This window comes from Crocodylus siamensis, chromosome 1 (assembly GCF_052110815.1).
Source record: "Crocodylus siamensis isolate JL-2025a chromosome 1, ASM5211081v1, whole genome shotgun sequence".
Lineage (NCBI taxonomy): Eukaryota > Metazoa > Chordata > Crocodylia > Crocodylidae > Crocodylus > Crocodylus siamensis.
In genome coordinates, this window is record NC_143395.1 from 233,204,761 (window position 1) to 233,232,106 (window position 27,346).

The window sequence follows — 27,346 nt, forward strand, 5'->3', positions numbered from 1 at the left end:
GGATGATAAACCCCGCGTTAAGGGTGATAAACACTGTTATCAATTCTTTGCTGGGCTAGTCAGAGCTTCCTGCCAGGCCTGGCCATGCCCCCTCCTCAGCTCAGTACTGTACAAGGGAAGGGAGGGCTGCTCTAGCACCCCACAGCTTGTAGCCTGAGCCAGTACAGGCATGTGCCTACATTTCTGGAATGAAAAGGGAATTTCTATCCACCTCCAAATCAGTTTAAGCTTTGTAGGTTAGACTAACCTGCAAAGATTGAATCAATTCAGGCTCAGGCTTTCTGAATGTCTGTCCCTAGTCCATGACATGAGAAATCTCTAGGTTAGACAATAGCATTGTATTGTCTGCTCTAGAAATTCTATCTAGCTAATATAAAAAGAAAAAGCATGCTTAGATTTTGATACAAGTTCAGTTAATCAGTATACCACTTCACATGGCTGTCAGGCTTTGCACAACTGCATGGGCAGGCTGTACATGACTTTCCCTTCTATACTTTACCATGTAACCAGATTAAAAATTCACAGGTATTGAATCTACATTATCTAAGGAGTGAAAGAGGTGCTGATGTTATACATGGGGACTTTGCCACCCCTTTAAAACATAGGAAAGCAAATGTGTTTTAATTTTCAGGAAAATCAAGGAGGCATTTATTTGATTGTTGGCCTATATGATCACATGTTTTATACTGATGTTTTACCTTTATTAAATTATGATTGTACGCAGACCCTTTTAGTCACAAGATGAAGAGTCTAGTAAAGTTTTTCAGTGCCCTCCTACAATACATCTAACAGGTTTCTTCTGTATGAAGTGATTTTAGGTTAATTTTCATTTCAATATTAATACTTTGGATAAGGTTGAGATTTAACATTTACCTTGATCTATATCCCAGAAAGCTGAAAACAAATTGGCCTACTACTCCCAGAAGTCCTTCCCTGCATTTATCAAACCACCATAAGTACCAACTTGAATGTAATATGCAATCCCAGAGAAAGCAATAGTAGACATTAAAGATGTAGACAATTATTATATGCATCTGTTTTACTGCACTTCATCAAAAGGTCTAAAAACAGCTTTAAAAAGTTGATCATTTTTTTCATGGCTAGGAAAAAAATAAGTACAGAAAGTAGTTCAAAAATCACATAATAATTTGTGTTATAGAATCAAGTCTTCTGATTTGTATTCTGCTCTAGCTAACAGATGTGTAATCTCTCTACTTTGCATCTCTCTTATACTAAACATAGATTAACATCAAATAATACTGAAAAACTGCAGTTGCAAGAAAACTGTGCATTTTGCAATGTTGTTCTTTTCTCTAGATTCAAACACTGCCAACACAACGCTTTTTTAAAGCAACCTACTACGTAGTAACCATGGAAGACCTGCATCAGAAAAATAATTTTCCAGCCAAACTGAAGCTATGAAAAGGTAAAAATAATACTATTACCAATTTAAAAAGCTCCGTGTATTATGTCCAGGTCTCCAGACATTGAAAAAATATTAATCCTTCTCAAATCATTTATTTCAAATCAGATTAAGTTTATAAACTATGGGCCTGATCCAAAGCAGCAGCTTTTAGATTAGCTTTTGGTCATTGGCTTGAATTAATTTGGGGTGGCTATGGAAAAAGATGTAGTTAAAAGGTACTAACATTAAGCATTACAGTCAAAACGAGCAGCAACTTGTTTTTAATGTGCATCTGCTCTCACTGCCCCCATTGTACAAACAGAATCTTTCCCTCTAAGCTCCTTTACAGACAGAAAGCTGTTGTAGGCTGGAGTCTGGCCTGCTTTTTAAAGTTTTCGCATTTGCACCGTTTCATGTCCAGGGAGGATAGTTCCCAAAAAACTTGCACATTCAACTAAAAACTACGTGCAACTGACCTGTAAACCTTCAAATCTCTGTCTTACAAATCTAACAAGGTGTGCAGGTGTTTGGCTTTGTTTTCCCCATCTTTTATTTTTATCTAAGCAAATTCAAAATCCGACTTGTGTGCGCACTTTAGACAGTATGCTTTCTTAACTATAACTCAGGGGGGTGCCTCTCCCTCCAGCCTAGATGATGGGACATGATTTCCAAGTTTCAATGCTTATGACAGCAGGGAGCAATCACCTGGTCTAAAAGCAACCCAGCTGCACTCCCATAGAAAAACATACGGGCCTGTAGCCATCTTTGTGCGTGGTAGGTAGAGGCCTCCACTGATGTAGTGTGGTTCAACTGTCTCAGTTTGCTGCACTACAGCCAGCAGTCCTGTAAGGCCAGAACTCCATAGAAAAGTGGAAAGTGAGTAGGAGGGAACACTCCTGACAAATGGTGACTGTAATTAAACATTTTTCTTTTTACTTCAAGGTATGCTCAATGTAGTGCCTCTTTTGCAAATCTAGCTAGCAATACACCCCCAAGAAAATGAGATGAGGCTTTCTAATTAACTCCTTCACAAGGAAAGCAGAAAACCCAGATGCTTTGAAAGACAACTGCTATGTACATGCTGCTGGAAGCTGCTACAGATTTTTATGATGGAAATATTACAGAGCCATAGCATTACAGTTGCCTTGAGCCAAGGTAGAGTGAACCCAGCAGTTACTCCTAATGTCCACAGAAGGGAAGGTTTCTCATGGGGGAAAGTTCATGAAGGAGTTTCCAAAAGTTCATGAAGGAGTTGGGGAGGTGGGGCTGTGATTGGCAGGCATTTTGATTGGCAAAGGAGCATAGGCAGCATGAAGGGACCAAAGAGATCCATTCCTGATCACTATATAAACTAAACATAGAAACTTGTGCTGTGTAAAGAGAAAGCAAGAGACTTGGCTCAGATAAACAACTATCATGCCTCTCCCGCCCAGATCCACAGGTGTGGGTGAGGGAACCTCTTGGTGACTCCATACCAGCCTGGTTTTCAGATGCTAACGTGCCAGTAAACTAGGGATTGGGGCAAAGGCACACAATTCAAAGTGGCTACCTACCCCTTCCCACCATGCTCTTCCCTATATTCTTTTCCAATTTAAGTGGGTGGCCTATATTTTGAAGTAAAGTTTTAATAATCTGCTATGAATTCAGACTGCTTTCATCTTTTTGGATAATGATTACCTCCTGCACTACTACCACTGAATGTAGACCATGCACAAATACAGAGAGAAGTTGTACGGGTTAGTAGTTAAGTCACTTGACTGGACTTAGGACATCCAGATTCAGTTACCAGCTCTGCCACAGAAGTTACGTACTTTCCCTTGTACCTCAGCTGCACACCTGTGAATGGATTCATACACTTTATTTCTCCCATTGTATATCTTGTCTATTTAATGTCTTATTACCTGTTCCAGGCCACTACTGTTCTCTTCTTATGTACAGGTGCATTACCTAATATAATGCAGGATTAATATAGCTTTTTTGTGGTTATTTAAAAAGAAACCCTAACCACTATCGTCCATGTAACAATTTGAGAAAAAGAGATCCAATACTATGCCATCCACCCATATTTCTCACATTTAACTTTCATATATGGGCCAGACTCCACCCCATTATGACCTTAACATTCATTTTACTGAATACAGTACAAATATAGAGGGCATACTTAAATATTCCATTCACAAAAATCTTGGATATACCATGTTGCAGAGGGAATTAAATTTGCAGAATTTACTAGGTTTCTTGCTTATGTGATAATTAAAAAAAAAAAAGGCGGGGGACAGGATGATGTAATCAAATTCATATTTACAATGATGATGGGCAGGTATCATAGAATCACACAAAATGAGGGCTGGAAGGGACCTCAGAAGGCCATCTAGTCCAACTCTATGCTCAAAGCAGGACCATCCCCAACTAGATCGAGGAACAGATAAAAGAAAGAAGGCATAAAGGAGCAGATAAAAGAAAATGAATTAACAGTTCTGTTTAAATATTTAGTTTTTACAGACTAAATCATATTCTTGTTTAATATCGATATATATTCATGACCTCTGTCAAGTACCTTTCTCCATTTTTCTATCCTCCTCTCTTTAAAAAAAACATGCAACTGAAAAATCAGTCTTAGGAAATGCAATATCAGAAAGCAGAGTGTTTCCTTCACAATGTTGCCTTCTTTTTTTGCTACCTGTACCAGTGTAAGTTATAATTTATTTTCTATGAAAGCAAGGATATAACTTCAGAAAACTCTCAAATGTTGTACTCATGTGACTTATGAAAAAAACCCAACTAAATTAAAAGCAGAAATCTGGTGAACAAAATTGAACAGTTTGGGGGGAAAAAAATCTCATCGTCTATTCTGGACAAAAACAGAGGCTCCCAATTTACCCAGAAGATACCTAGAAAGGGATTTCAGAGGAAATGCTCAAAGTCTTTACTCTTTTTCTTCTCCAGCAGACATCCCTGTTGCTTTGCTGGCTATCATTTGGATTTTGGGGGAAGGAAAGGTTAGGAAGAAGCATTCAGTTTGTCTGGGTAGCATGGACCAGTACTGAGCATAAGTTCTATGCTTGCTGAATCTTGTAAAGGTCACTGTACTCTTCAAAGCCTGCACCTGAGACCATATTGCATGGGAGCTTCAAAAGCTACAATTTATTTTAAGCATTTGAGACTTTGGTCTTTGGGGTTTCATTAAAGTTTCAAAGGTTAAAGTTTTAAGTAAATTAATTTAATTTGTTTACTTTCTAACTTAGAAAATGTTTCTCTCTTTCATGAACCTGGCTATTAAACTCATAACCCCTAAATGCAACTTGTAACAACTACATTTTGCCTAGAATTACAAACTCAGCCAGATATAAACTGCATGTGACCCAGGTACTTGTATCATGAAATCTGCAAATCTGATCAGCTCATGGGAGTTTGCTACATGAATGATTCAGAGATAGAAACAGCAATGATTTGCTGTGGTTAGAGATCTGCCAGCACTGTATACATTAAAGACTCACAAGAGTTGCAAGCTCCACTGGGAAACCAGCACAGTTCATAAATTCATTCTGGCCTGAAATAATAAAAACTCTTAGACTTGCATCTCCTAATCCTGCCTTAAGTCCCCAAAAAGAAATGGGTCACAAATATTAGTAGTTACTATCTTACTATCTCTACTGGATTGCAAGCATATATTTTTAAACAATGACCCTCCCCCTGAAAGATCCAGTCAGGGGCATGGACCAAGGTGGTCAAGGGCCCGAAGGCCCGCCGCACCAAGGCCCCTCCCTCGCCGGAGCTTAGCAACAAGTTCGCACCTCTTGCAGCCCCAGCAGAGCCTGCTCAGTTGCCGGCTCCCGCAGGCAACCCAGGCTCAACCGCAGCTACTGCCCCCGCTCTCCCCAAGTCAAAGCGAAAGGTGTTTGTTGTGGGAGACTCCATCCTGCGGGGCACTGAGGGGGCAATCTGCCGCCCCGACCCCTTAGCCCGGGAAGTCTGCTGCTTCCCAGGGGCCCGCATCCGAGACATTGCAGAGAGGATCCCGCAGCTCCTCCGGCCCACAGACCACTACCCCATGCTCCTTATTCACATGGGCACCAATGACACGGCTCGGAGCACCCCCAGCCAGGTCATGAGGCGCTACAGGGAGTTGGGAGCGGGGCTTAGGGGTCTGGGAGCTCAGGTGGTGTTTTCGTCGATCCTCCCAGGCTCAGGCTATGGGCTGAGGAGGGAAAGGAGGATCCACGCAGTAAACCAAAGACTGCAGAGCTGGTGTCATCAGGAAGGCTTTGGCTTCCATGACCACAGCCCGCTCTTTGGTGAGAGAGGCAGCGAGCTGCTGGGAAGAGATGGCCTCCACCTCTCTCCCCTGGGGAGGAGGCTCTTCTCAGCCAGGCTGGCTGACCTGCTCCACCGGGCTTTAAACTAAGCCCACTGGGGGATGGAGGGACGACTGCCACTGCTGGCCCGCTGAACGACCCTTGCAAAGCCAGCAGACCAAGGCACTTAAGGGAGCCCACCCCTGCCCTAGCCCTGGCACAATCTGTGGGCAAGGCAAGAGCCCCCAAGGGCACACTTGCCTGCCTGTACACTAATGCCAGGAGCCTGGGTAACAAGCAGGAAGAGCTCATCCTCCTGCTCAGTGCAAAGAATTATGACGTCACTGGGATAACGGAGACCTGGTGGGACTCCACCCATGACTGGACCACGGGTATAGAGGGCTATACCCTGTACAGGAGGGATCGTGTTGACAAAAGGGGCGGGGGTGTAGCTCTCTATGTGAAGGAAAGCTACATGTCCCTGCAAGCTGATGTTGGCGACCGGCATGGACAGCTAGAGACCCTCTGGGTAAAAATTCGTGGGGAATTCGGCACAGGGGACACAACGGTGGGAGTCTACTACAGACCTCCCACTCAAAGTCCCGAGCTTGACCAGGAGTTCGCCCGGGAACTGACTGAGGCCGCTTGCTCCAGGACCTTGGTTGTCATGGGTGACTTCAATTACCCGGACATCTTGTGGGAAGATCACTCAGCAAAATCCGAGCGGTCGCAAAGCTTTCTCTCGTGCGTGGATGACCTCTACCTGACTCAAGAAGTCTATGGGCCAATGAGAGGCAAAGCGCTGCTCGACCTGGTACTGGCTACGGGGGACAACCTAATCGGCGACCTAGTGATCGATGGGAAGCTGGGTGACAGCGACCATGAGCTGATCACCTTCACCATCTGCCGTAAAGCTGGCAAGTCAGTCAGCAACACAGAAGTCCTTGACTTCAGAAAAGCTGACTTTGATAAGCTCAAGAGGCTAGTCGGTCAGGCCCTCAGGGACCATGACCCCAGGGAGATGGGAGTTCAAGAAGAGTGGTTGCTTCTCAAGGAAGCGATCCTCAGTGCACAAGCTAAATCTATTCCAACACGGAGGAAAGGCAGCAAGAAGGCACAGCAGCCCCCCTGGCTCTCCAGAGACCTAGCGGACCTACTGTGGCTAAAAAGGAAAGCCTACAAAGGATGGAGGACGGGATTCACCTCCAAGGAGGATTATTCTGCGCTGGTCCGGTCCCGCAGGGAGCAAACCAGGAAAGCCAAGGCTGCAACTGAACTCCAACTAGCTTCAAGCATCAAGGACAACAAAAAGTCCTTTTTCAGATATGTGGGGAGCCGGAGGAAAAGCAAGGGCAATGTTGGACCCCTGCTAAACCAGATGGGGCAACTGACAACTGATGCCCAGGAAAAAGCCAACCTATTAAATAGGTACTTTGCGTCAGTCTTTCATCAGTCCCGTGGGACGCCCATGCCTGCTATGGGACAGGGAGATCCGGGTGATGGGGATCCCCTACCCTCCATAAATGCTGACCTCGCGAAGGAACACCTTGAGAAGCTGGACACCTTCAAGTCAGCCGGCCCTGACAATCTGCACCCCAGGGTACTCAAGGAGCTGGCGAGCGTCATAGCCCAGCCCCTGGCACGGATCTTTGAAAACTCCTGGCGCTTTGGTGTAGTGCCCGAAGACTGGAAAAAGGCCAATGTGGTGCTGATCTTCAAGAAAGGGAGGAGAATGGATCCGGCTAATTACAGGCCCATTAGCCTGACTTCTATCCTGGGGAAGATCTTAGAAAAGTTTATTAAGGAGGCCATCCTTGAGGGACTGGCCCAGGCTAACATTCTAAGGGATAGCCAGCACGGGTTTGTTGCGGGTAGGTCTTGTTTGACCAATCTCATTTCCTTCTATGACAAGGTGACCTATCACCTGGACGAGGGAGAAGAGGTTGATGTCATATATCTTGACTTCAAAAAAGCTTTTGATCTGGTATCCCATGATCATCTCTTGGCCAAACTGGCCAGTTGTGGCCTTGGCTCCACCACGATACGCTGGCTGGGAAACTGGCTCCATGGTCGGACCCAGAGGATTGTAATTGATGGCAGTCACTCATCATGGTGCCCTGTGATCAGTGGGGTCCCTCAAGGCTCTGTCCTGGGACCCATACTGTTCAACATCTTCATTAATGATGTGGACATTGGAGTCAGGAGTGGACTGGCCAAGTTCGCCAATGACACCAAACTTTGGGGCAAAGCATCCACGCCAGAAGATAAGTGGGTGATCCAGGCTTACCTGGACAAGCTCAGCAAATGGGCAGACGAGAACCTCATGGTGTTTAACACCGAAAAATGCAAGGTTCTCCACCTTGGGAGGAAAAACCTCAAGCACCCTTACAGGCTCTGCAGTGCTACGTTGGAAAGTACTACAGAAGAAAGAGACTCGGGGGTCATCATTGACCACAAAATGAACGTGAGCCTGTGATGCGATGCTGCGGCTAGTAAAGCAACCAAAACGCTGGCTTGCATCCATAGATGCTTCTCGAGCAAATCCCGGGACGTCATTCTCCCCTTGTACTCGGCCTTGGTGAGGCCGCAGCTGGAGTACTGCGTCCAGTTTTGGGCTCCACAATTCAAAAAGGATGTGGAGAAGCTTGAGAGAGTCCAGAGGAGAGCCACGCGCATGATCAGAGGTCAGGAAAACAGATCTTACGATGACAGGCTGAGAGCCATGGGACTCTTTAGCCTGGAAAAGCGCAGGCTCGGGGTGATCTGATGGCCACCTATAAGTTTATCAAGGGTGAACACCAGGATCTGGGGGAACGTTTGTTCACCAGAGTGCCCCAAGGGATGACGAAGTCGAACGGTCACAAACTCCTGCAAGACCGTTTCAGGCTGGACATAAGGAAGAATTTCTTTACTGTCCGAGCTCCCATGGTCTGGAACAGTCTGCCAGCGGAGGTGGTTCAAGCACCTACATTGAACACCTTCAAGAGTAAATTGGATGCTTATCTTGCTGGGATCCTATGACCCCAGCTGACTTCCTGCCCTTTGGGCAGGGGGCTGGACTCGATCTCCTGAGGTCCCTTCCAGCCCGAATGTCTATAAAATCTATGAAATTTTTTTGGTTTCTATCAGCTTGCCTATCAAGCCTGTAACATATACAAACCTAAAATGAATGACCATAAAAATTTTCAATATCTAGATATGATGCTTATGAAAGGTCCAAAAACATGCTGTAATATGATCCAAAAGTTTTAGCCTTGTACAGTACAGTAGTCCCACCACAAGAAAAGGAAAATGCAGATGCTAGCCCTATTGTTCCATAAAGAAATAATCTATGAACATATTCATAAACTAGGAGGTTACATTAGGATAACCCTTCTAGTTGATGACCCACGACCTTCCATCTGTTCAACAACTGAGTTTAAGTATTACCGAAGAGGTGGGATAACTAGTTATACGTGAAGATGGAAAGCTTCATGTAGGATCCAAATCTTCCTTTGTGACTAGGCAAAAAGGGCATCATCACTGCTTGCAGTGGAAAGTTACACTGAATGTAAAGTGAGACAGTAGTGCACCCCCTCCAGTAATTCCTATGGGATACTTCTAAGTTCTATTCTTCCACTGAAGGGCTGTGGTGTAGGCAGCAAGTTACTATGACAAAAGCAGAACACCAATTTTTCCTTAGGGCTTTTATGCACCTGGAGGAATAGCATTTTTACATGAAAAAGGGAAAATCAGAAGCAGGATTCTTCTGAAAAGCCTACAGGTTTCCAAAAGTAGTGCCACCATTTGAAAGAGATGAGAGACAGTCCACTAAGGAGAGTCAAATGCAAAACCAATTCTTTTTATAAAAAGAAAAAGAACAACCGGACACAGTCAGGCACTCTCACTGTGAAAGAGAAGTTACAGAAACTGTGAATGCAGTACCAACGAAAGGGCTGGACCCAATGATCTAGCAAGGTCCCTTCCAGCCCTAAACTTCTGCGAATCTGTGTATGGACAGACAGGAGAAAAAACTTGAAAACTTTTTGACTAGCTCCACTTATTGGCAGGAAAACATCCTTCAATCTTACATTAGCACAGGAAATGTTTGGCTCTGGTTAACTGCATTGTTATTAAAACCTTGCATACAGGACACAGAAATAACAGACAGTTTAAAAATGCTGTGACTGCCAAAGAATTTCTAGAGTTAAAATTAAAGGAACTGTATTCTTAATAATGATCATTTAGAAAAGCAAAGGAGAAAAAAGTTTTCCCTCTACTGTTGCCACATCTATACAAGATGGTGACTGCGCAATTGTTACGGCACAGTCATTTAGTACTTGAACAAATAAGTACTAAATGACTGAGCAGTAACAAGAGTTACTGTGCAGTAGCATCGCCAAACAGATTTTTGGTGACGCTAACTGTGCAGCAGGTCATTACTACTGTGCAGTAGTGTCATGTCACACTTCCTGCTATATGATGTTATTGTAATTAGCATATGCAGTAGTAATGAGCTACTGTGCAGTCAACGTCTCATGTAGATGTGGCCGTAAACTCAGATTTCTCAGAACAGTAAGTAGTAATTACTTGCAATTTAAAAATTTTCCCATCCAGCCAATAACCTGGACCCAGAGTAGAACTAATTCTCAATTATTTCATCCTATTCACTTCTCATTCAAAGTTCTCATTTCTGTTCCTCATTTCCAACAACAATCAGTGTGTTAAATACATATAAACAGACCCCTTTCCGTCATCATCTACAGTCAAAAGTTTGAAGAATTCTTATATTACGCAAGTTAGGATCATGACAAACGCAAACAGAAAAAATCTATCATGTATAGTTAATAACTGAGAAACTTCTGCCAGCAACCCTACTTTTACCTTGCATACAAAAAACTGTATCAGAAGAACATCAAGTTCCTCAAGTCAAACACCCAAGTCAGGAATCACCAGATTCACACTTGCTTGTTACATCTTAATTTGGCCTGTTTGTATGCATGCACGGTGATACAGCCTCTAATTACATTGCCACATATGTACACACCACACTGGATCATTCAACAAAAAGTAAAGATGGTGCAAATTTAAAGGAAAGTTAAAAATATTTTATTTTCTACTCATTGTTCAACATGTTGGCGCAAGCATTACTTACTATACAGCATTCAAACTTTACTCTTAAATAGTAATTATGAATTTTATTGTGAACTTATCTACGGATCCCACAATTGCAGTATTTAAATAGCTTTGCTAACATTTTCATACATCCTTGTGAAGAAATGGATTTTACATGTGAAGACGTGAGATGCAACTAGATTATGGTCAGAAGTATCCACTGACTTTGGGTGCCCAATTTGACAAACCCAGGACTCTTCCCCCCCCCCAATTACTTAGCATTATTACAGCACTTTTTATTCTCAAAACGCAAATTCCATTGACTTCAGCTGATGCTACACTCCATATTTCTGCACCTCTCAAGTTTGCAACTCGGAAAACAAGAAACACAGTTAGCGATGATATGTAAAACATTTAGTTTAAGCAATTTGTGCAACGTGGTATGGAAGCTCTGGCAGAAACAGGGATAGAAACTAGAATCCAATACTCCAGGGGTGGCATTCAATTTCCTGATCTACAAGACTGTCCTCTTATTTCTAAACTCTCCTGTTTTTTTTACTCCACACATTCTATCTCCTCTAATAAAATGTGGTATTGGCCTGACAGGTAACAGACTTGTTCAATAGTCAAACCCCAATCCATTCAGTAGGGTGGAAGAAAATGTTTGTAGGCTGGATCATAATTCATACTAACAAAAGAGCTGAAACAAAGCCTGAATTAAAAGTTGCCCGGGCAACATTAAGTTCCAACCATTTGACTGTATGACCCTATTTAACATTTTTATTTAATTTAAATTAAAATTTCCTAGGTTTTGGAAATGCATATTAGAAAACCCCCCTACAACTGTACTACAATATTGGTTCTCACATGTGTTGGAACCTTTATATCAACAATACAGACCTCTGCCATTTGAGCTAACAGAGTAAGTGAAAGAGCACGTAGCAGACTGTTAAACTCCGTGAGGACCAGCAGTAGAGACATTTGAGACACCCTAAGAATGGATTTCACAGGTATTTGAAAAATAAGGAAAACCAGACTGAAATGTTGGGGACTTTTCTCAGGCTCCAGAAGGGAGTGTGCTCAAAGAGATGCACACTTCTTTGCCCATTCTGCTCCCTGTCCCAGACCTCTCAACCCCATCACTGGACTCCTTAGCAGTCCCATTCCACTCCATGCACCCTCAAGCTGGTCACGGTCTCCACTCCACAGGCTTTTGATATCAAATCATTCTTCTTGGGAAAGTAACACTTAGTCACACCCCTTCTGATGCCCCATACACATCTCTTTCAGCCACTACTACCAACCCCAGTCTCCTTGACCCCAACTCTTCCCCTGTCGATATCCTGTTCCCAGGCTACTTGCTTAGCCAGTCCCAGTTCTCTTCCATGTACCCTACTCCTTGTCTGACTGGTCTCCTCTGCCCCACCACAAATCTCAGTTCTCTCTCTCCCTTCCACAACACTTACAACCTCTTCATTTCCTCTCCTGATCCTAACCTGACCTCTTTGCTCACTCATTCCCAACTCTGCCCCTAGTAGTCTGTGTGCCCTCTCCTCATTTGTAAAGTACTAGGGCTCAGCCATTTTTCCTCCCAGATGTAAATCAGAGAGCTTCTGACTTTATACTATGTGGTAACAGGGGAAAGAAGATAAATAGGCTCTTTGCTTTCAATTCTAATGCCTACTCCCACAGCACCTACAAGCAGCCAGAGGGAAATCCAGCTTTACCTTGGTGCCCCTTGGCTGAAGCATGCTCAGATACTCAGTGGGGATGGTGCACATGCAGCCCAGTGACACCCAGTAGTGGAGGCGACAGGTGAAGCATGCCCATTAGCTCAGTAGGGATGGCGCATGCAGTCCAGTCAATGAGGAGCTCTGAGGCTTAACATGGCCAGAGAAGATGAAATGAGATTTGAGCTGTGAAGCCCTATCAAACTCCTACTCACATTATCCAAACTGTTATTTTCAAAAGTTTACAACTTGGCCAAATCTGCATGGATTTTCACAAGGATGGTAAAAGGTACTCTCTAACCCAAAGGCAATGTCACCCTTGCCAAATGCCAAATCTTCACTGTAGTCCATGAGGGGCTTTAAAGGAAAGCTTTGGACAACTTTAATAACAGGCAATGTTACTAGCTCCTACTATAATTCAGACACCATATTAGCAAGAGAAAAAATAGTTTGTAGGCTTATACTGTTAGTATGTGCAAGGAGAAATTTGCATAAACAAAGTTAAAAACCTACCATAAACTAGAAGAGGCAAGCAGGTATTCTTAAATCTATGAAAACATAAACCCTCTGATGAAGTATACCAAGAACAGTCCAAATATATACCTTTAAAGAGTATTTCTCTGTTCTAAAGCCATCAAATTTCACCCACCAGAATTCTAGATCTGAACACAAAATGGTCATTTCTTACCTGTGTTCCCATCCCCACTCTCCATTGATGATTTACTGGTTTCTGACGGATTGTTCATTCTTGAGTCTACAAACAGATTGAGAAGAGATATGAAAAAAAAACAAAAAAACCTTACTGACATCTTTTGTTTATGCAGAAGTACAGAATATCAGAAGCCAAATTTGCATACATGATGCCTTAATTCAAGCAAATCTCACACACCAGCATGATTTAATTGAGGGTGGGATGCAATAGTATATTTTCCAATCAAGGACCTGGCCCTTATTTTAAAGATAAACAAACCTTATCACTCACATCCATAATACAATTAAGTGCAAGGGAAAGAACCTGCCATGGCAAGAGTTCAAAGAGGACTGGTAATTCCCAACATTGTGAAAACAGTTATAGGAAAAAATCTCTGATGAAAAAAACCCAGCCATTTAAAATTTAAATATCAAATTATGCTATTACCCCTAAATCTCCTTTTCATACATAAGAAAACTGTCATTTTAGGTACGTTAGCAACTTAACTAGGTGAGTTCTGCATTCTTACTTGATAGGGATGGCACTTGTGTTAAACTTATTATTGTTAAGTCTCCCACCATTTTCCCTTTGGATGAATTTCTTAGTGTGCTCCCCTAATTTCAAAGCTTGTCAGTTTAATACAGTGCTTGCTGAGTGCCTTTCTAGATGAGAAGAGAGAGTCTACTTTCCGCACATACTAACGGCTGCTCTCAGTATAGCATCACAACTCTAACTTAAAAGCAAAATATGAGAAGGCATTTAACTTCACCAGCTCATATCAATACTGTAAACCAAAACAGATGGAAAAAAATAGAAAAAGACAATACTGTTTGTTGCTTAGTGCAGGGGTGTTCAAGCCCTGGCCAGTGGACCAGATGTGGCCTAGAGAACCACAATCCAGCTTGAGGGGCTCCCCAAATGCCCTGAAATTTGGCAAGAAACAGTGACAATTAATGCTGCTACCACTCCTCCTCCACCAAATTTCCAAGCCCTGCAGGCCAGATGACACGCAGGATCTTGCTGGCATGTACAGAGGTAGATGGTGGGGCCCATCAAGCATACATGGGGCTAAGGCAGCAGGGCATGATCCTACCCTGCCAGGCAGGGGAGGGGGTAGCTGGCAGAGTTGCATCCTGCACATGAGCTGCTGGGGGCAAGTAGCGGGACTTGATCTTGTCCATGTGGAATGTTTTGGTCTGATCCAAAGCACACTGGGGTAGGGAAGCAATAGGGCCTGAACTTGACAGCAAGGGGCTGCAGCCCAAGCAGCAGGGCCCAATCCTGAGCACATCCAACTGGGGGCAGGCAGCAGGGCCCAATCCTTCATGTGGGAGGTGGTGTACTCCAATCCAGAGTAAGCAGGGATGGGGGCAGGGCATAGGGGCCCATTCCTGTATGCATGAATCTGGAGTCTCAACAGCAGGGCTTGACCCTGAATGAAGAAGGTGGCTTGGCCTAATCCAGAACAAGCAGAGGTGGGGATGAAATGATGGGGGCTGATCTTGTGTGCATGAAGTTGGAGCCCAGGTGGCAGGGCCCAATCCAGAGCATGCTATGTGACAGCCTGATCCTGAATGCATCAGGTTGGGGGCAGGATGGGACCTGATCCCGCACAGGGGCACAGTCTCAGCCACTATATGGTATGCCAGACTGGGATTTAATCCAGCATGTGCCAGATTGAGCCCCAGCCCTTTGCCTGCCAGCTCAGGTCCATAGAGATATGGCCTGCAGAGCAAAAAGGTTGGGCACCACTGACTTAATGGCCTATGAAAAAGAAGCCAGCCTAGATGTTTCTATTAGCATCTACTAACACACAGAGGAGGAAACTAGAGATGCAGAATTACCCCTGGCATTAAAATGCCAGCCAGCCAACAGCAACAGTGAGGCAGCTGAGATGCAGACAGAGTAGAAGGAAAAGACAGGCACCAGCTCACAGTGAAGTTTTTGTGGGAGTAAGGGGTTTAAAAAGGAAGGAAAGAGAGAAAGAGACAAAGGTTAGAGAGAGGCATTTAATGGGGTTGAGGGATGGAGATTGGAAGGGGAAAGTTAAATGAGGAAGAAAGATACCATGTTATCAAGTTAAAAACTGTTGTAGGTTTTAGTATCATTTAGAGGACTTTAAATAAGAATTTACAAGTCAAAAGTACATAAACTCTTTCTTAATGCAACTTTTCCATGTAAAATTACTGGGTAGTTTATCCAGGTACAGCTTGGGGAAAAAAGCCTGCCTTCAGCAAGAAAGAATCTCTCTAGTGAGCAAAATCAGCCGTGTCAGAAATTAAAATGTTCATTTCTTTAAAAAGCTTCTAGCCCTTATATTATTGATAGCTAAACCTTTAAAATGTGAGCCAAGTATACCTAATGCAGTGATGTATGCCTGAGCTGGCTCTCACACAACCCCAGTGCCAGTCACTGTTGATGTCAAGGGAATCCTTGGTTTCATACAGCTTGGGTATCAGTGTGAGTGGGTGTGCGCATCGAATCACCCCATCTCCTAAAACAGGTCAACTTTTGTAGCAGTCAACATGATCAGGCTGAGGTACTAGATCACTGTTCTAGCAGAAGGCTTTAAAACATGACAGGATACCTACTACCATTAGTTTTCAGGCAGGCTTTGGGGGTCTCATGGTTACACAGGCTAATGCTCTCCATTTTTGGTTGGGCTGGGGTTAGCTCCTAAAGCAGAGGTCTCAGCTGACTGACCACTCAGCAAAGAAGTGTTTGTGGCATCCCTCCTCTGACCACATACAGCAGATATTGTGCATCTACGACCAGTAGGAATCGATTTACCATACCTGACAGCAAGGGAAAGACAAACCATTCTGCATTAAATTTCGAGAGAATACACAGTTTGTTCAATTTGGAAGTTGGGGAGCAATTCAAAATTAGTTTATTGTTCTAATAAGAAAACTGACTGGAAACATGCATTCATTTGCGGTACAGAATTAATTCAATGCTTGTGTGAGGAGGGGCAACTGGCATTAATTATAGATTCACAGCTTAGCCAGCAGAAAACTGGAGTCATTGCATCCAAGTAGTGATGACTGTATGACAAGCAGGAAACTGAACAAGAGGGCTTGAGGCAGTGAACAAACTTATTTCTTGGGCTAATTAACAATAAGTAATTTTTTGCCTTGGACACAGGGATGCCATGAGTTCATGTCTGGGAGATGAGACATCAGCACAATCAGAGGCAGAAGGGGCACAGATTCATAAAATAATCTCTCTATTCATAAAATAAGATGTGGTCATAGTAGAAAGAAAACCTTAAGCAGCTCTGCACGAAGGAAGTAACACTATTTCCCAAGATACTTCACTACAGAACCAAATGGGGCCCACGTGCGTTACACTAATGACACTATAAGTAAATTTATTATTGAAGCTGAAAAGCAAGTACGCTGGGCACTGAGAACCCACAGAATATAGAAACTGTTTTCCTCATCTTAAAGAAAGCTCAAGCAGCCAACCTTTTGAAAATACTTGCTCCACAAGTACTACATGATTGATAGGTTTCTCCAGGATGGAGCTACTATACCCCAGACTGCATTCCATAGGGCAACAAAAACTATTTTCACCAAGCTGTATTGAGAAAAAAATACTTCTATAAAAGAGTTTTAGCCGTTTAGTGCCAGACATATACTGGATGCTTAGACTGGTATTAAAAAAGTGTGCTTGTACTAAAAATATTGAAGTAAGGAGACTGCTTCTACAACAAATACTATAGTAAAGATGGTTCACCTTTTGGGCATTGAGACATCTGCAACGTTGTCACCTATCAAATCCCAAACCTTGCTCTGGTAAACAATGAGTAGAACCTGGTGCTGAAACTTCCTGATGGCACTATTTCAAGCCTAAGCAAGAATAACCTTTATTAGTATGCATACGTCTTGTAAGGGGATACTTTTTTGTTTTTTGCACAAAAGGGGTCAAGAACGATACTAGTATTTCTGTTGCAAATAGTAGCTCATACACATGAAACAATAATCCTCAGCAAATATGCACTTATCTGTAGAACATAAAGACTCGCATAAGATTGTCAAATTGATTTATACATGCTCAAATTTTATTCTATTCAATCTTTTTAAAAAGTTAAACCTTCCTAACCTCTTCACCAGATTTTTTAAAAATCTATTTAGCCCTTCCTTGGGTTTTAAATAGAAACTCTAAGCTGCAAGTTTCTGTCAATATAATCTAAAAATTTAAACCTCCTGCACAGGAGGGATCGAAAGCCGCAGGTGCAGGATTGAAATCAAACTCTGAGAAGCTTGAACACCCTCTGTTGCTGCTCTGGTAGCAGAGCTAGAGTGTGACAAGGAGTACTGTGCCAAGTTTTCACAGCCGCTCAATGACATTTCAAAAAGGTATTCAGAAGAACTAACGAGCAGACACTGGACCAACCCTGAGTATCAGCAAATTTGCAAACTTAGCCAGGGGCAAACATAAAATCACCCTGGGACAGAATTTCATGCACTGTTCCTTTCTCATCATTCCTGTTAAATCTCCCCAATGTGCAATCAGAACCAGCAGCAAGGATTTATTGGTGACTATGGGACAGGAAAGAATTCTTCGGTGCAAACAAAAATACCAAATGGATCATTTGCAAATTTAAATTATACATGCATATGTAGGAAGTTGCAGCATATTCACATATACTCTAATATTTACTTTAAAACACCAATAGCCCTTAATGTCAATCAAATGATCTAAAACCTCTGATTAGAGAACCAAGAAGGAAACAAACATTCTTAAGCTCAAATGCACAGAACTCAGAGCCTTGAAATAAATGTTACCTGGTGCAAAACTGGGTAAGAAATTCTAAGAAAACAGGAAAAGGAAGAAATAAGAAAACAGGACTGACAACTACTAATGGTTTCTGGAGTTCTGGAAATATGTTACTGGAGTAGCCTTAAGCACAGCTTCCATCAGTATCAATGGCAAAAACTATGAACTCCACCTCATTTTCCATTATATATGAAGAACCTTGGTATACGATCAGAAACAGATACAAACACATGAAGTTCCTGCTACTGATACCCCTACTCATATAAGATGTTTGGAAACTGGTAATTTAATTTTTATTTTAATTTTTAAAGCAAGAGCACATGGATATGCAAGTCCTAAGTTTCAGTGCCTGTCAGAAGCCAAATGCTTTTCAGATGAAAATCCTAGAAGTAAAAGGTCTGTATTAACTATCACCCACACCTAAGAATAAATCTAGTCTTTCAGCTGCTAAAGAGCACAACTCTCCGGAATGATGGGAGGAGGGAAGAAAGAAACCCCCCCCCCCAAAAAAGAAACAGAAGAAGGGACGAGCAGAGAGGCATTTGCTGCTGTTTCACTGGTAAGCTTCAGCCTTGCAAATACCTTCCCTACTCCCTGCATATGCGATTAAGCTTCTATGCATAGTCAACCTCACACCCTCTATTTCCATATTAAACGCCTATAAGAAAGAGCTGAGCTGGTACCCACCTAGAACGTAGTCGCTGCAATCCAGCATTGCTGTGAAATCCTCTACAGATTCAGATAGTCCAAGGAAAGGAAGAATGAGTATTTCTAACAAATCTACACTACTGCTCTCAGCAGAACAAGAAAGGGATTGGGGGGTGGGTGGGGAAGAAATACAACTTCAGTTACACCATAGCAATCTTCAACTGAACAGGGAAACTTCAGTTGCTCTGTGGAGTTTTAGTCTCTCCTGCTAGCTGTGTCTGACATTGTCAAGGCGACTGAAGCGTGAAAAGTTCCCCTTTTTGTAATAAAATAGAAACAAAGATTGCAGCTGGCAGTTTCCATAATGAAGCTTAATCAGTATGCGCCTGATTAGGGCCTTATGCAAATCTCCCCTCGTTAGCACAGCAGCCAGCACTTTGAAGTCCATGAACAATTCATTTGCAGAGTACACTGAAAGCGCTCCCTGTATAATTTAAATCACGGTATAAATATTTATCAGCTCATTTGCATATTAATTGGCAGTGCATGAAGGGAAAAATTATCTCCCGAGTGCCAGCATAATAATTAGGGAACAAAATGAAATTTCTTCCAATAGCTTGGCTTCTCAGACCTAACTCAAGCATAGTACCACAGGGGAGCAGGGAGGGGAGAGAGACAGAGTTCTATTAAAATGCCACTGAAATGACACGTACAAATTAGAAACAACTCTACAGACTTAAGCACCTTTAATCTTATTCCTGCTGGCAACAATAACTTCAGTAATAAAGGGGATTTGGAAAAAGCTTTCTACAGAATCCAAATAATCCCAAAAAAACAATTAGCAAGGTAGGAGCTGAACACATAGCTGTCAAACTAGGGCTTGCATGTCTGCATGGAGTTTTCCAAATGTTAATATAAACCATCACGAGATGGTCCTACTCAAAATAGAGGCTAACACCATGGGCAGAGAAGCAGCACAATTCTTTTTAAATGGTCTAAAGAGCCTGGTGATTCATTATCTGTTAATCCCTTTGCAAGGCCAACTTAACTGCAGTGGATATGTCAAGTATTGTATAACATTTGACACCCACTAATCTATCCCAAGTGAAGTTGCAAATAGATTTATTTTTACACTTTCCAAATGACTTTTAAAGTTTAAAAAAAGAAAAGAAAAATACCCTCTTAATCTCATCTAATCAGTGTAAACTGATAGTAAAATTTCATCTGGATTTTAGGAGGATATTTCACACCTGGGTTGTAACTGTTTGACCATGAGCAATTGGCAGAACTTTTCCCAGTAGACCAGAATTAATGACATTTTGATAACTAAGCAAGGAGGAACTGGTGGTAAGGAGAAGTGATGATCCACGGAAGATTCAGTTTTACAAATTGGTTCATGGAATAGAAACAGTAGAGAACGACATCTTCAACTGCACCTCTTAAATAACATCTCTAAGTCTCCAAGTCCAATTCACAAGATAGCAAGAACAACCAAGTGTGCATTTTGCCACTAGACCAATATGGCTACAACCTGGATACCTGACACATTTATGCATCAACCATTTAAATGTACAGGCTGGATGTCACATTCAGCATCCCACTTTCTACTCAGGACCAGATGAAGTGATGACCGCTGCTGGGTGACTGCAGAGTTAGATTATCTTTAGATTTACAAAATGTTACAAGTGTGCAGGTGAAAAATTAATTAGCAGGTTGTATCTCCTCCCCCCTCCCCATTTCTCAAATGAATTCAAACTCCAGTCCTTCACACCCCACTCCCGCAAAGAAAGAGGGACTTCCTATTCACTCTTCCCCCCTCCCAACTCTTCCTGTGTTCAGGCTTACACTCCTGCCTCCCTTTCAGGGTGCCATACGAAACTAGAACAATCTATCCCTTGAGGCAGGTTGTAATGAGAGAAAGCATCTCCCACTACAGACTAACAAGGTGATGAGTAGGTTGTTTCTGTGCTCTGTGTCCGACCTGACGGTCTACTTACCTGTGGTGATAAGATTGCTGGGGGCACATCCCATGGCTTATATGCCTTTAGCAAGCTGCACTGCTCTATGGGTGCCTTTGCAGTGTACTGCAGGGGCCTGGAAATCATGGACCGAAACAGTCAGACCCAACAGACTCATTAAAGCAAAGCAGTTTTGGTATCAGACAGCTTCTGGGCAGCTGGCAGCATACTAATCAGACAGCCACATCTTCTCCGGGGCTGTTCTTAAAAAAAAAAAAAAGTGAGCTCTCTACCGAAGTGAATGAATGTGGGTGTTAGTACTCCAAGTGGAAGGAACAACCCCTGGGTGGATGTACATGCAGTGATGGACAACAGACACCCGGTCAAAAAACAGGGAATAAGCAAATGGCAAAGAAAGGCCACAGCATGGCAGGCCTGGGGTATTCTGATTAGGTGTTGGAAGCTTGCACCCGCAAACTTACCTGTGTTAGTCTATATCCAATCTGTGTGCATCATATTGGCTGTTAAGAGGAGAACCGCACTCCATTCTGAACCTACGTCCCTGGCCATGTTAACTGACTGGCATTATTGCTACCATCACACAACTGATAGTTGTGTGCATGGACAAAGGTCAAGTGAACAGGAATACTCAAGCTGTTTTTCATGCTACTTGCTAATTAAGCTCTTAGTATCTAAGACGTGCAATTAATCATAAATTCTCCTAGATTATCTCCCAAAGACCTTTCTATTCTTCAGCAATAATGGTTGTCATCTTCTCTTCCATCCAAATTCAGAATTTTGGTCCAGAAGAACTGAATCAGTCTTTATTCAAGCTACTAAAATCTTCTGTGTACTAGGAGCTCTGAGAGAGCAATAAGGGCATGGATTTGATAAGATTTTTGGGAAAGATAGTGTAAATTTTACTGCTTCAAAATGCCCAACAAATCAATGTGGTTTCATTTTGTGTTTTTCCTTGTTTCAATCTATTTACTATTTATTCTCCTGTTGCGTTTTTTCCATCCCCCTTTTTGCCACACCCATCTGAACCTCTTTGCTGCCTTATTCCCTCCTGATATCAAGTGCAGACTCTTCACTCACAATTTTACCTCTATCTGCATCTGAACTCTGATTCCCATCTATTTCTTCCATTCATGCTTTATATTTTCTCCCATTTTACCTGGGAGTTGAACCTTTAGTTGTCTTTTACCATTTTCAACATCTCATTTTTAGTTCCACTCTGGCACCTATACCTGAAACTCTTCCCCTACACCTGTGGGACAGGAGATCATAACTCTTCTCCCTCAAGTCTTAGAGCCTTCACTTAGACTTCTATTTTTAAGCTGCCCTTCAGTGACATCAGATTCTGCAGATGGTGCCTGTCTTTTACTCTCATGCACACAGTGCCATACTATCTTGCACATAGACAAAAACAAACATTCAAACCTGAAAACCACCAATTTTGTAGTTTATACATGAAACCTGACTCACAAAAACAAATCAAAAAGACCTGAGCACCATTTGTGTAACATACAAGCAAGCTGCAAGATTTTTCCTGGAGAATCCTTCCTCCCTCCCCCTTCTCTTTTTCAACCTTTAAATGTCTAAATTAGAGACTGCAAATTCCTTGGGCTAGGAACTGCATCATGTCTCTAAAGAAACATATTTCCCAATGGCGCTATGCAAATAATTATAAAAATCAAATACCGTTGTAGGGTGGGGAAGAAGCATTTAAAAAGAAAAAGCCACCTGATCTTCAATGGCTTTATCATTCTTATGGGAGAAATATTCAAAACAAAATAAGGTAGAAATTAGGGGTAAACTTTTTACCTCCCATCCTACACATGGTTATGGGGAGAAAGCAAATCTCATTTTTGCACAGACATGTTTTCATATTTTAGTAAAATGTCATTTGCTACATGCCCGCAAATGATGGCTAGGAAATTTCTGCCACTAGGCATCTCCGTTTGACAAGTGTGACCTTTAAAAAAAACCAAAAAAACCCCAAAAAACAACTTTCTAGGCTTGCTATCTGCCACAATACTGCAAGATTAGCCACTAGGCCCAGAGTACATTGCTTTCAATCCTGAACAGGCTACACTGAAGCCTACTACGCAAAAGAATAAGGTACTAACCATACACATCAGCATTCTCTCCCTTATTAATATACTAACCTTCAGCGCAGTTTCTTTTAAGACCCATGCAACAGAAAGGGTTGCATAAGTTCTAAACACTGCTGGTGAATAGCCACCATTTCAAATGCACACTAAAATACCCAGAGCAAGATTGCTCCCCACAGGTCACACCAGCCACAAGTAATAGGTTGCAACAAGTCCTACATTCATAACCTGAGATGTCTCAAACTCTTATTTTTCAAACTAAGTAGGAACTAACATGAAATCTAACAGAACCCAATGTTCAAGGAACACTTCTAAATGGAACAAACCATTATAAGACTTGGCACGATCCACCTGGAGTCATAATGGACAGAGACAGTAACCCCTTCATAGTTGAAACTACAACTAGGTCCACTAGGACTTCTAATTTTAGCTTTAATGTTTCATTTTAGCAAGAAAAACAAGTTTCATCTGAAAACTGCTAAATTTACTTGAAAGACTAAAAAGCAGTCTTCTGCAAAGAACAAATAAAACTGGCCCATTTTAGAGTTAATGGGCAGTTTCAAAATTATGATTTGAAATTTTTAACTTAATTTTTTTGGTCTACCGCAAGCTCAGACATAACTAGTCTTTCAAACTTCCCATGTCACTTAAGTCTTCTTCATAGGTACTACCATATATATGAAGAAAACAGAAGGCTATGTCTACACAAGAATACCAAACCAACTTTACCTACATCAATACAGCTAAGAGAGGGCAACCCCTCCCACCCACCAGCATTGAAAGTCAGATCAATAAACAGGTGTTTTATATCAGATACGTCTGTATAGGAAAGGAAATGACAGTATTGGTAAAAAGTTACTTTTATACCAGTATAACTATGTGTTATATACTCTGGAGTCTGTATCAAAGTATAACTATATTAGTAAATTAAGAAAAAAAAATAAAACAAAAACAAAATATCCCATCTAACAGTTATACCAGTACAGTTTTCAAAAGATAAACCAGGAATTATTTAGTAGCATTGCATCTAACTGCATTATTATCATGGATGCATGACTGGCAGCAACTCTCCTAGCTGGAACAAGTCAGAGGACATCAAGATTTTCCCCAAATTCACCTATGTCAATTCATATCTGTAGCACATGTGCCACAAGTGGCACGAGCAAATTCTGTGTGTGGCAGGTATCAGACCAGGAAGGGAACATGCAATACAGCGGTAGGTAAGGCAGGAACTAAGAATTAGAGCAGCAGATCCAGCAGGAAGCAAAGGACAGGAAACAGAAAGCAAAGCAGCAGATTGGACAAGGCACAGGACAGGGAGCAGAAAGCAGAGGAGCCACCTGGGTAGGGAAAGGGGACTGGAGTGGTACTCAACGTGCAGAGCTAATTTGTGGCATGCCTCTCAAGAAGTTTGGCCTACACTGATCTACACATGGGTTCTTCTTTTGTTCAGGTGGTTGAGGCCTCTGTTTCTGGAGCTAAGGACTAGGATTCCAATACAAGATTAACATGTTTGCTGTTCTCCAGCCCCAAGCATCCAAAAACAAGTCCAGCCAATGAGATCTACTTCAAATCATGAGATCTGGTTGCTTTGTCTTTTAGGTTTAAAAATTTAGGTTTCATTAGCATCACCTTTTCAAGCTCTTCTCCACCAACATGATACCTAAACATTTACTGTATTTCACAGTGTATAAGTCAAGGTTTGAAGTCCCATTTTTAACTCTTAAAATTCAACCTCACCTTAGACCATATCACCATCCCCTGCAAGCGGCACCAAGCTTGGTGTTTGGCTGGTACGGTCCAGGCAGCACCACTCACAGCATATGGGGCAGCACCAGCTGAGTACCAAACCTGGCGCCACTTGTAGGGGGGCACATGTATAGGGTGGTGTGTGTGGGGGTGTGCATGTGCCCCCTGTCCCCCCCCCCCCCCCCAAAAAAAAAACAAACTATGCCCCACCACTTTGTGCACAGCCCTTGCCTGCCAGTGGCAGGCAGAGCCCCCACCAACGTGCAGGCCCGTCAAGACCCAGGACTACATATGGCTAGGCCAACAGCTACATCGTGCAGGGCTCACATACCCAAGCCCCACACCACTGGGGGGAGTGCTGTGTCAAGCTGGCAGTGCAGGTCATGGGGCTTCGCCAGGGTGGCAGGGAAAGGGGCAAAGCCAGCCTAGCTCCACTGTGCAGAGCTCCCTGCCATTCTCCATGACCTGTATGTGGCAGTGAGCGGGGCTGATCCGCCGGCTCCAGAGACACACAGCTTGGGCGGAGAAGCTGAGAACTGCATGAGAGCTCAGGGAGCCCTGTTTGATGGAGCCAGGCAGACACCACTCCCTTGCCAGCCCAGACTCCATGCTCCTGCCGCCCTGCCTCGTGCTCCCGACCAGCTGCCGCTGCACTCCCACTCGCTGCCTCCACTCCACCCACCCACCCACCACCACTACTGCCATCCCTACCCATCACCACTGCCACTGTTCTCCTGCCCCCACCCACAACCACCACCCCTTCCCTGCACCCCCACCCGCTGCTATTCCTTGTGCATCCGCCACCACTACCCTACCTATGGGGCCAGGGTCAAGGACATGCCATGGGCAATGGTGGGAGCACAGTGTGTACTTCCTCTGCAGGAATGAGCAGGGCAGCCCAGGACTAGGCCAGATACAGTGAATTGACAGGTATCCACCTGCAGGACAGATGAAATAGCCCGGTGGGCTGGATCCGGCCTGCGGGCCGTATTTTGCTAGCTCCTGAACTAAGGTATTTAAGAGAAAAACATCACAGAGCATGATATACAGCAAGAATGGGTTTGTATTCTGCTTGAAAAAAACAAACACATTTCAAGTAGTAGAGTTACTGCATGTTGGCAATGTTATTTTATGCTTTCTGAAAGAACCCACAGGAAGTGTCAAGATAAGCAGCACCAAGATAGTATATTAACTGGTGCTAAATGCTAGGTAATTATTACACAGACTAATGGGAAAACATACAAACCTTTTGTAGCTAGTAAAATATACTGTGTAGTTATAATATTAACTGGCCTAACCAATCCTTGACAAAAAAGTTCTCCCTTGGACTTCAAAAACCTGAAGGAGAATGCTACTTTAATGTCCTAACCTCACTGACAGAGGAACTATTAATATCTACAGAAAACCACAAGATCTATAATGAGGCTGCTTCTTTCTGAAGCCTTAAATCATGTGGTCCCTGAGGTGAAAAGGCCAAATCTCATACTAACTACTTCTGTGCGTTACAACCTGGACAAATAGTCTGTCCAGATGCATCACCTAAAAAGAAACTGGCAGAATTATCCATACTGCTGATGCTGATCCAGTTCTTTACCAACTGGAACTAGCCAAACCACACCCTATCATTCTCAAGAAGCATGTGATGCTTAAGAGAAGCATACTATCAGAGTCAATTCACAAAATGTTAAATGATCATCATTCAGGTCTCTAATTCACAATAATTTCATGCTGCTGAGAAATGTCTTATGTTTGCTTAAGGTCCTCTCTACCTTCGCTTTTCCAGGGCATCTCTCCCCACCCCTATCACAATACACACATGTCAAAACTACAGCTATTATACACAGGATAATATGCAGCACAAACATGTATTGGTTATCCGCATGTAAACAGCCTTGAAGATAGAAGTATAATTCCCAGAACAGGAGAACAAGAAGTGGAGACAACCTTCCACCATACTACCCTGTTAGTGTGCGCCAATCCTAACCTGGAACTATTTTTCATTTATTATTTAGATACTTCCAGGGATGCACAATATCTTGACTATCTCGACCCAGCTAATGGGAAGGGACCCACGGAAACAAAGTCACAAAGCCTAAACTGAAATATAATGCAAGAACAGAGGAGGTGTTCACCATAGTCCATCCTTTTTATTTTAATCATTTGGCAATTATTACATAAAATATAGTTTCATATCTAAAGGAAGATCACATGGCAAAATCAAAATATGACACCTACAAATCATCAGGTACCCACAGAAACTTGCCCTGAATCTGCAAAAAGTTACTAAATTACTCAATAACTAGTCACTTTGGTGTAAATCTATGTACATTAGCCCTGAAATCCCTTCTATGCTAGGGATTCCATCATGTTGAGAGAGGCATCAAACCCTCAGCTTGTTGGTTGCCCATGCCAAACTGATGCATTTATATGGTTCACATGGAATATTCAGGACCTAAGCTATAATGCTTTTACTTACTGTTTAAATAATAATTTGCTACAAAAACCCTTTCAAATGGGAAGCCAATCTAAATTACTGAGGTACCATCTTCCTGGCTCTGAAGACAATGTGAAGCAATTGCACTGGAAAGTGTAACATCTTAACTGCAACTCATTCACATCTCTCAGGTGTTGACTCTGATCCTAACGATGATTTGTAATTCTGTTCTATCGGGAACCAAGACATCTTTCTGAAGGTGGCAGGGGAACAAAGGTCTTTGAAGGCAGGGAGAAAGGGGAGTTACTTCAGAAACTAATGCAGAGGGAAGAAAGGAGGAGAGCTAGCTAAAGCTATACTAGTAAACCTTTTGTGGTGTTGACCTGGTTTATGAAGGGAAAACAACCATGGGAATTCAAAGGATAAGTTTTAAAGCAAATACG

At 42.6% G+C, this 27,346-nt stretch overlaps 1 protein-coding gene across 6 annotated transcripts in view; it reads right to left on the reverse strand.

Annotated features, from left to right (window-relative positions):
- Positions 1 to 27,346, reverse strand: part of POU2F1 (POU class 2 homeobox 1) — a 154,788-nt gene that overhangs the window by 58,948 nt on the left and 68,494 nt on the right. For all 6 annotated transcript variants that reach the window (XM_090059137.1, XM_090059101.1, XM_090059128.1 and 3 more), the window contains one exon: positions 13,213 to 13,278. In XM_090059137.1, the coding sequence (XP_089915263.1) occupies positions 13,213 to 13,278 (66 nt within the window). The remainder of the gene's footprint in view (positions 1 to 13,212; positions 13,279 to 27,346) is intronic.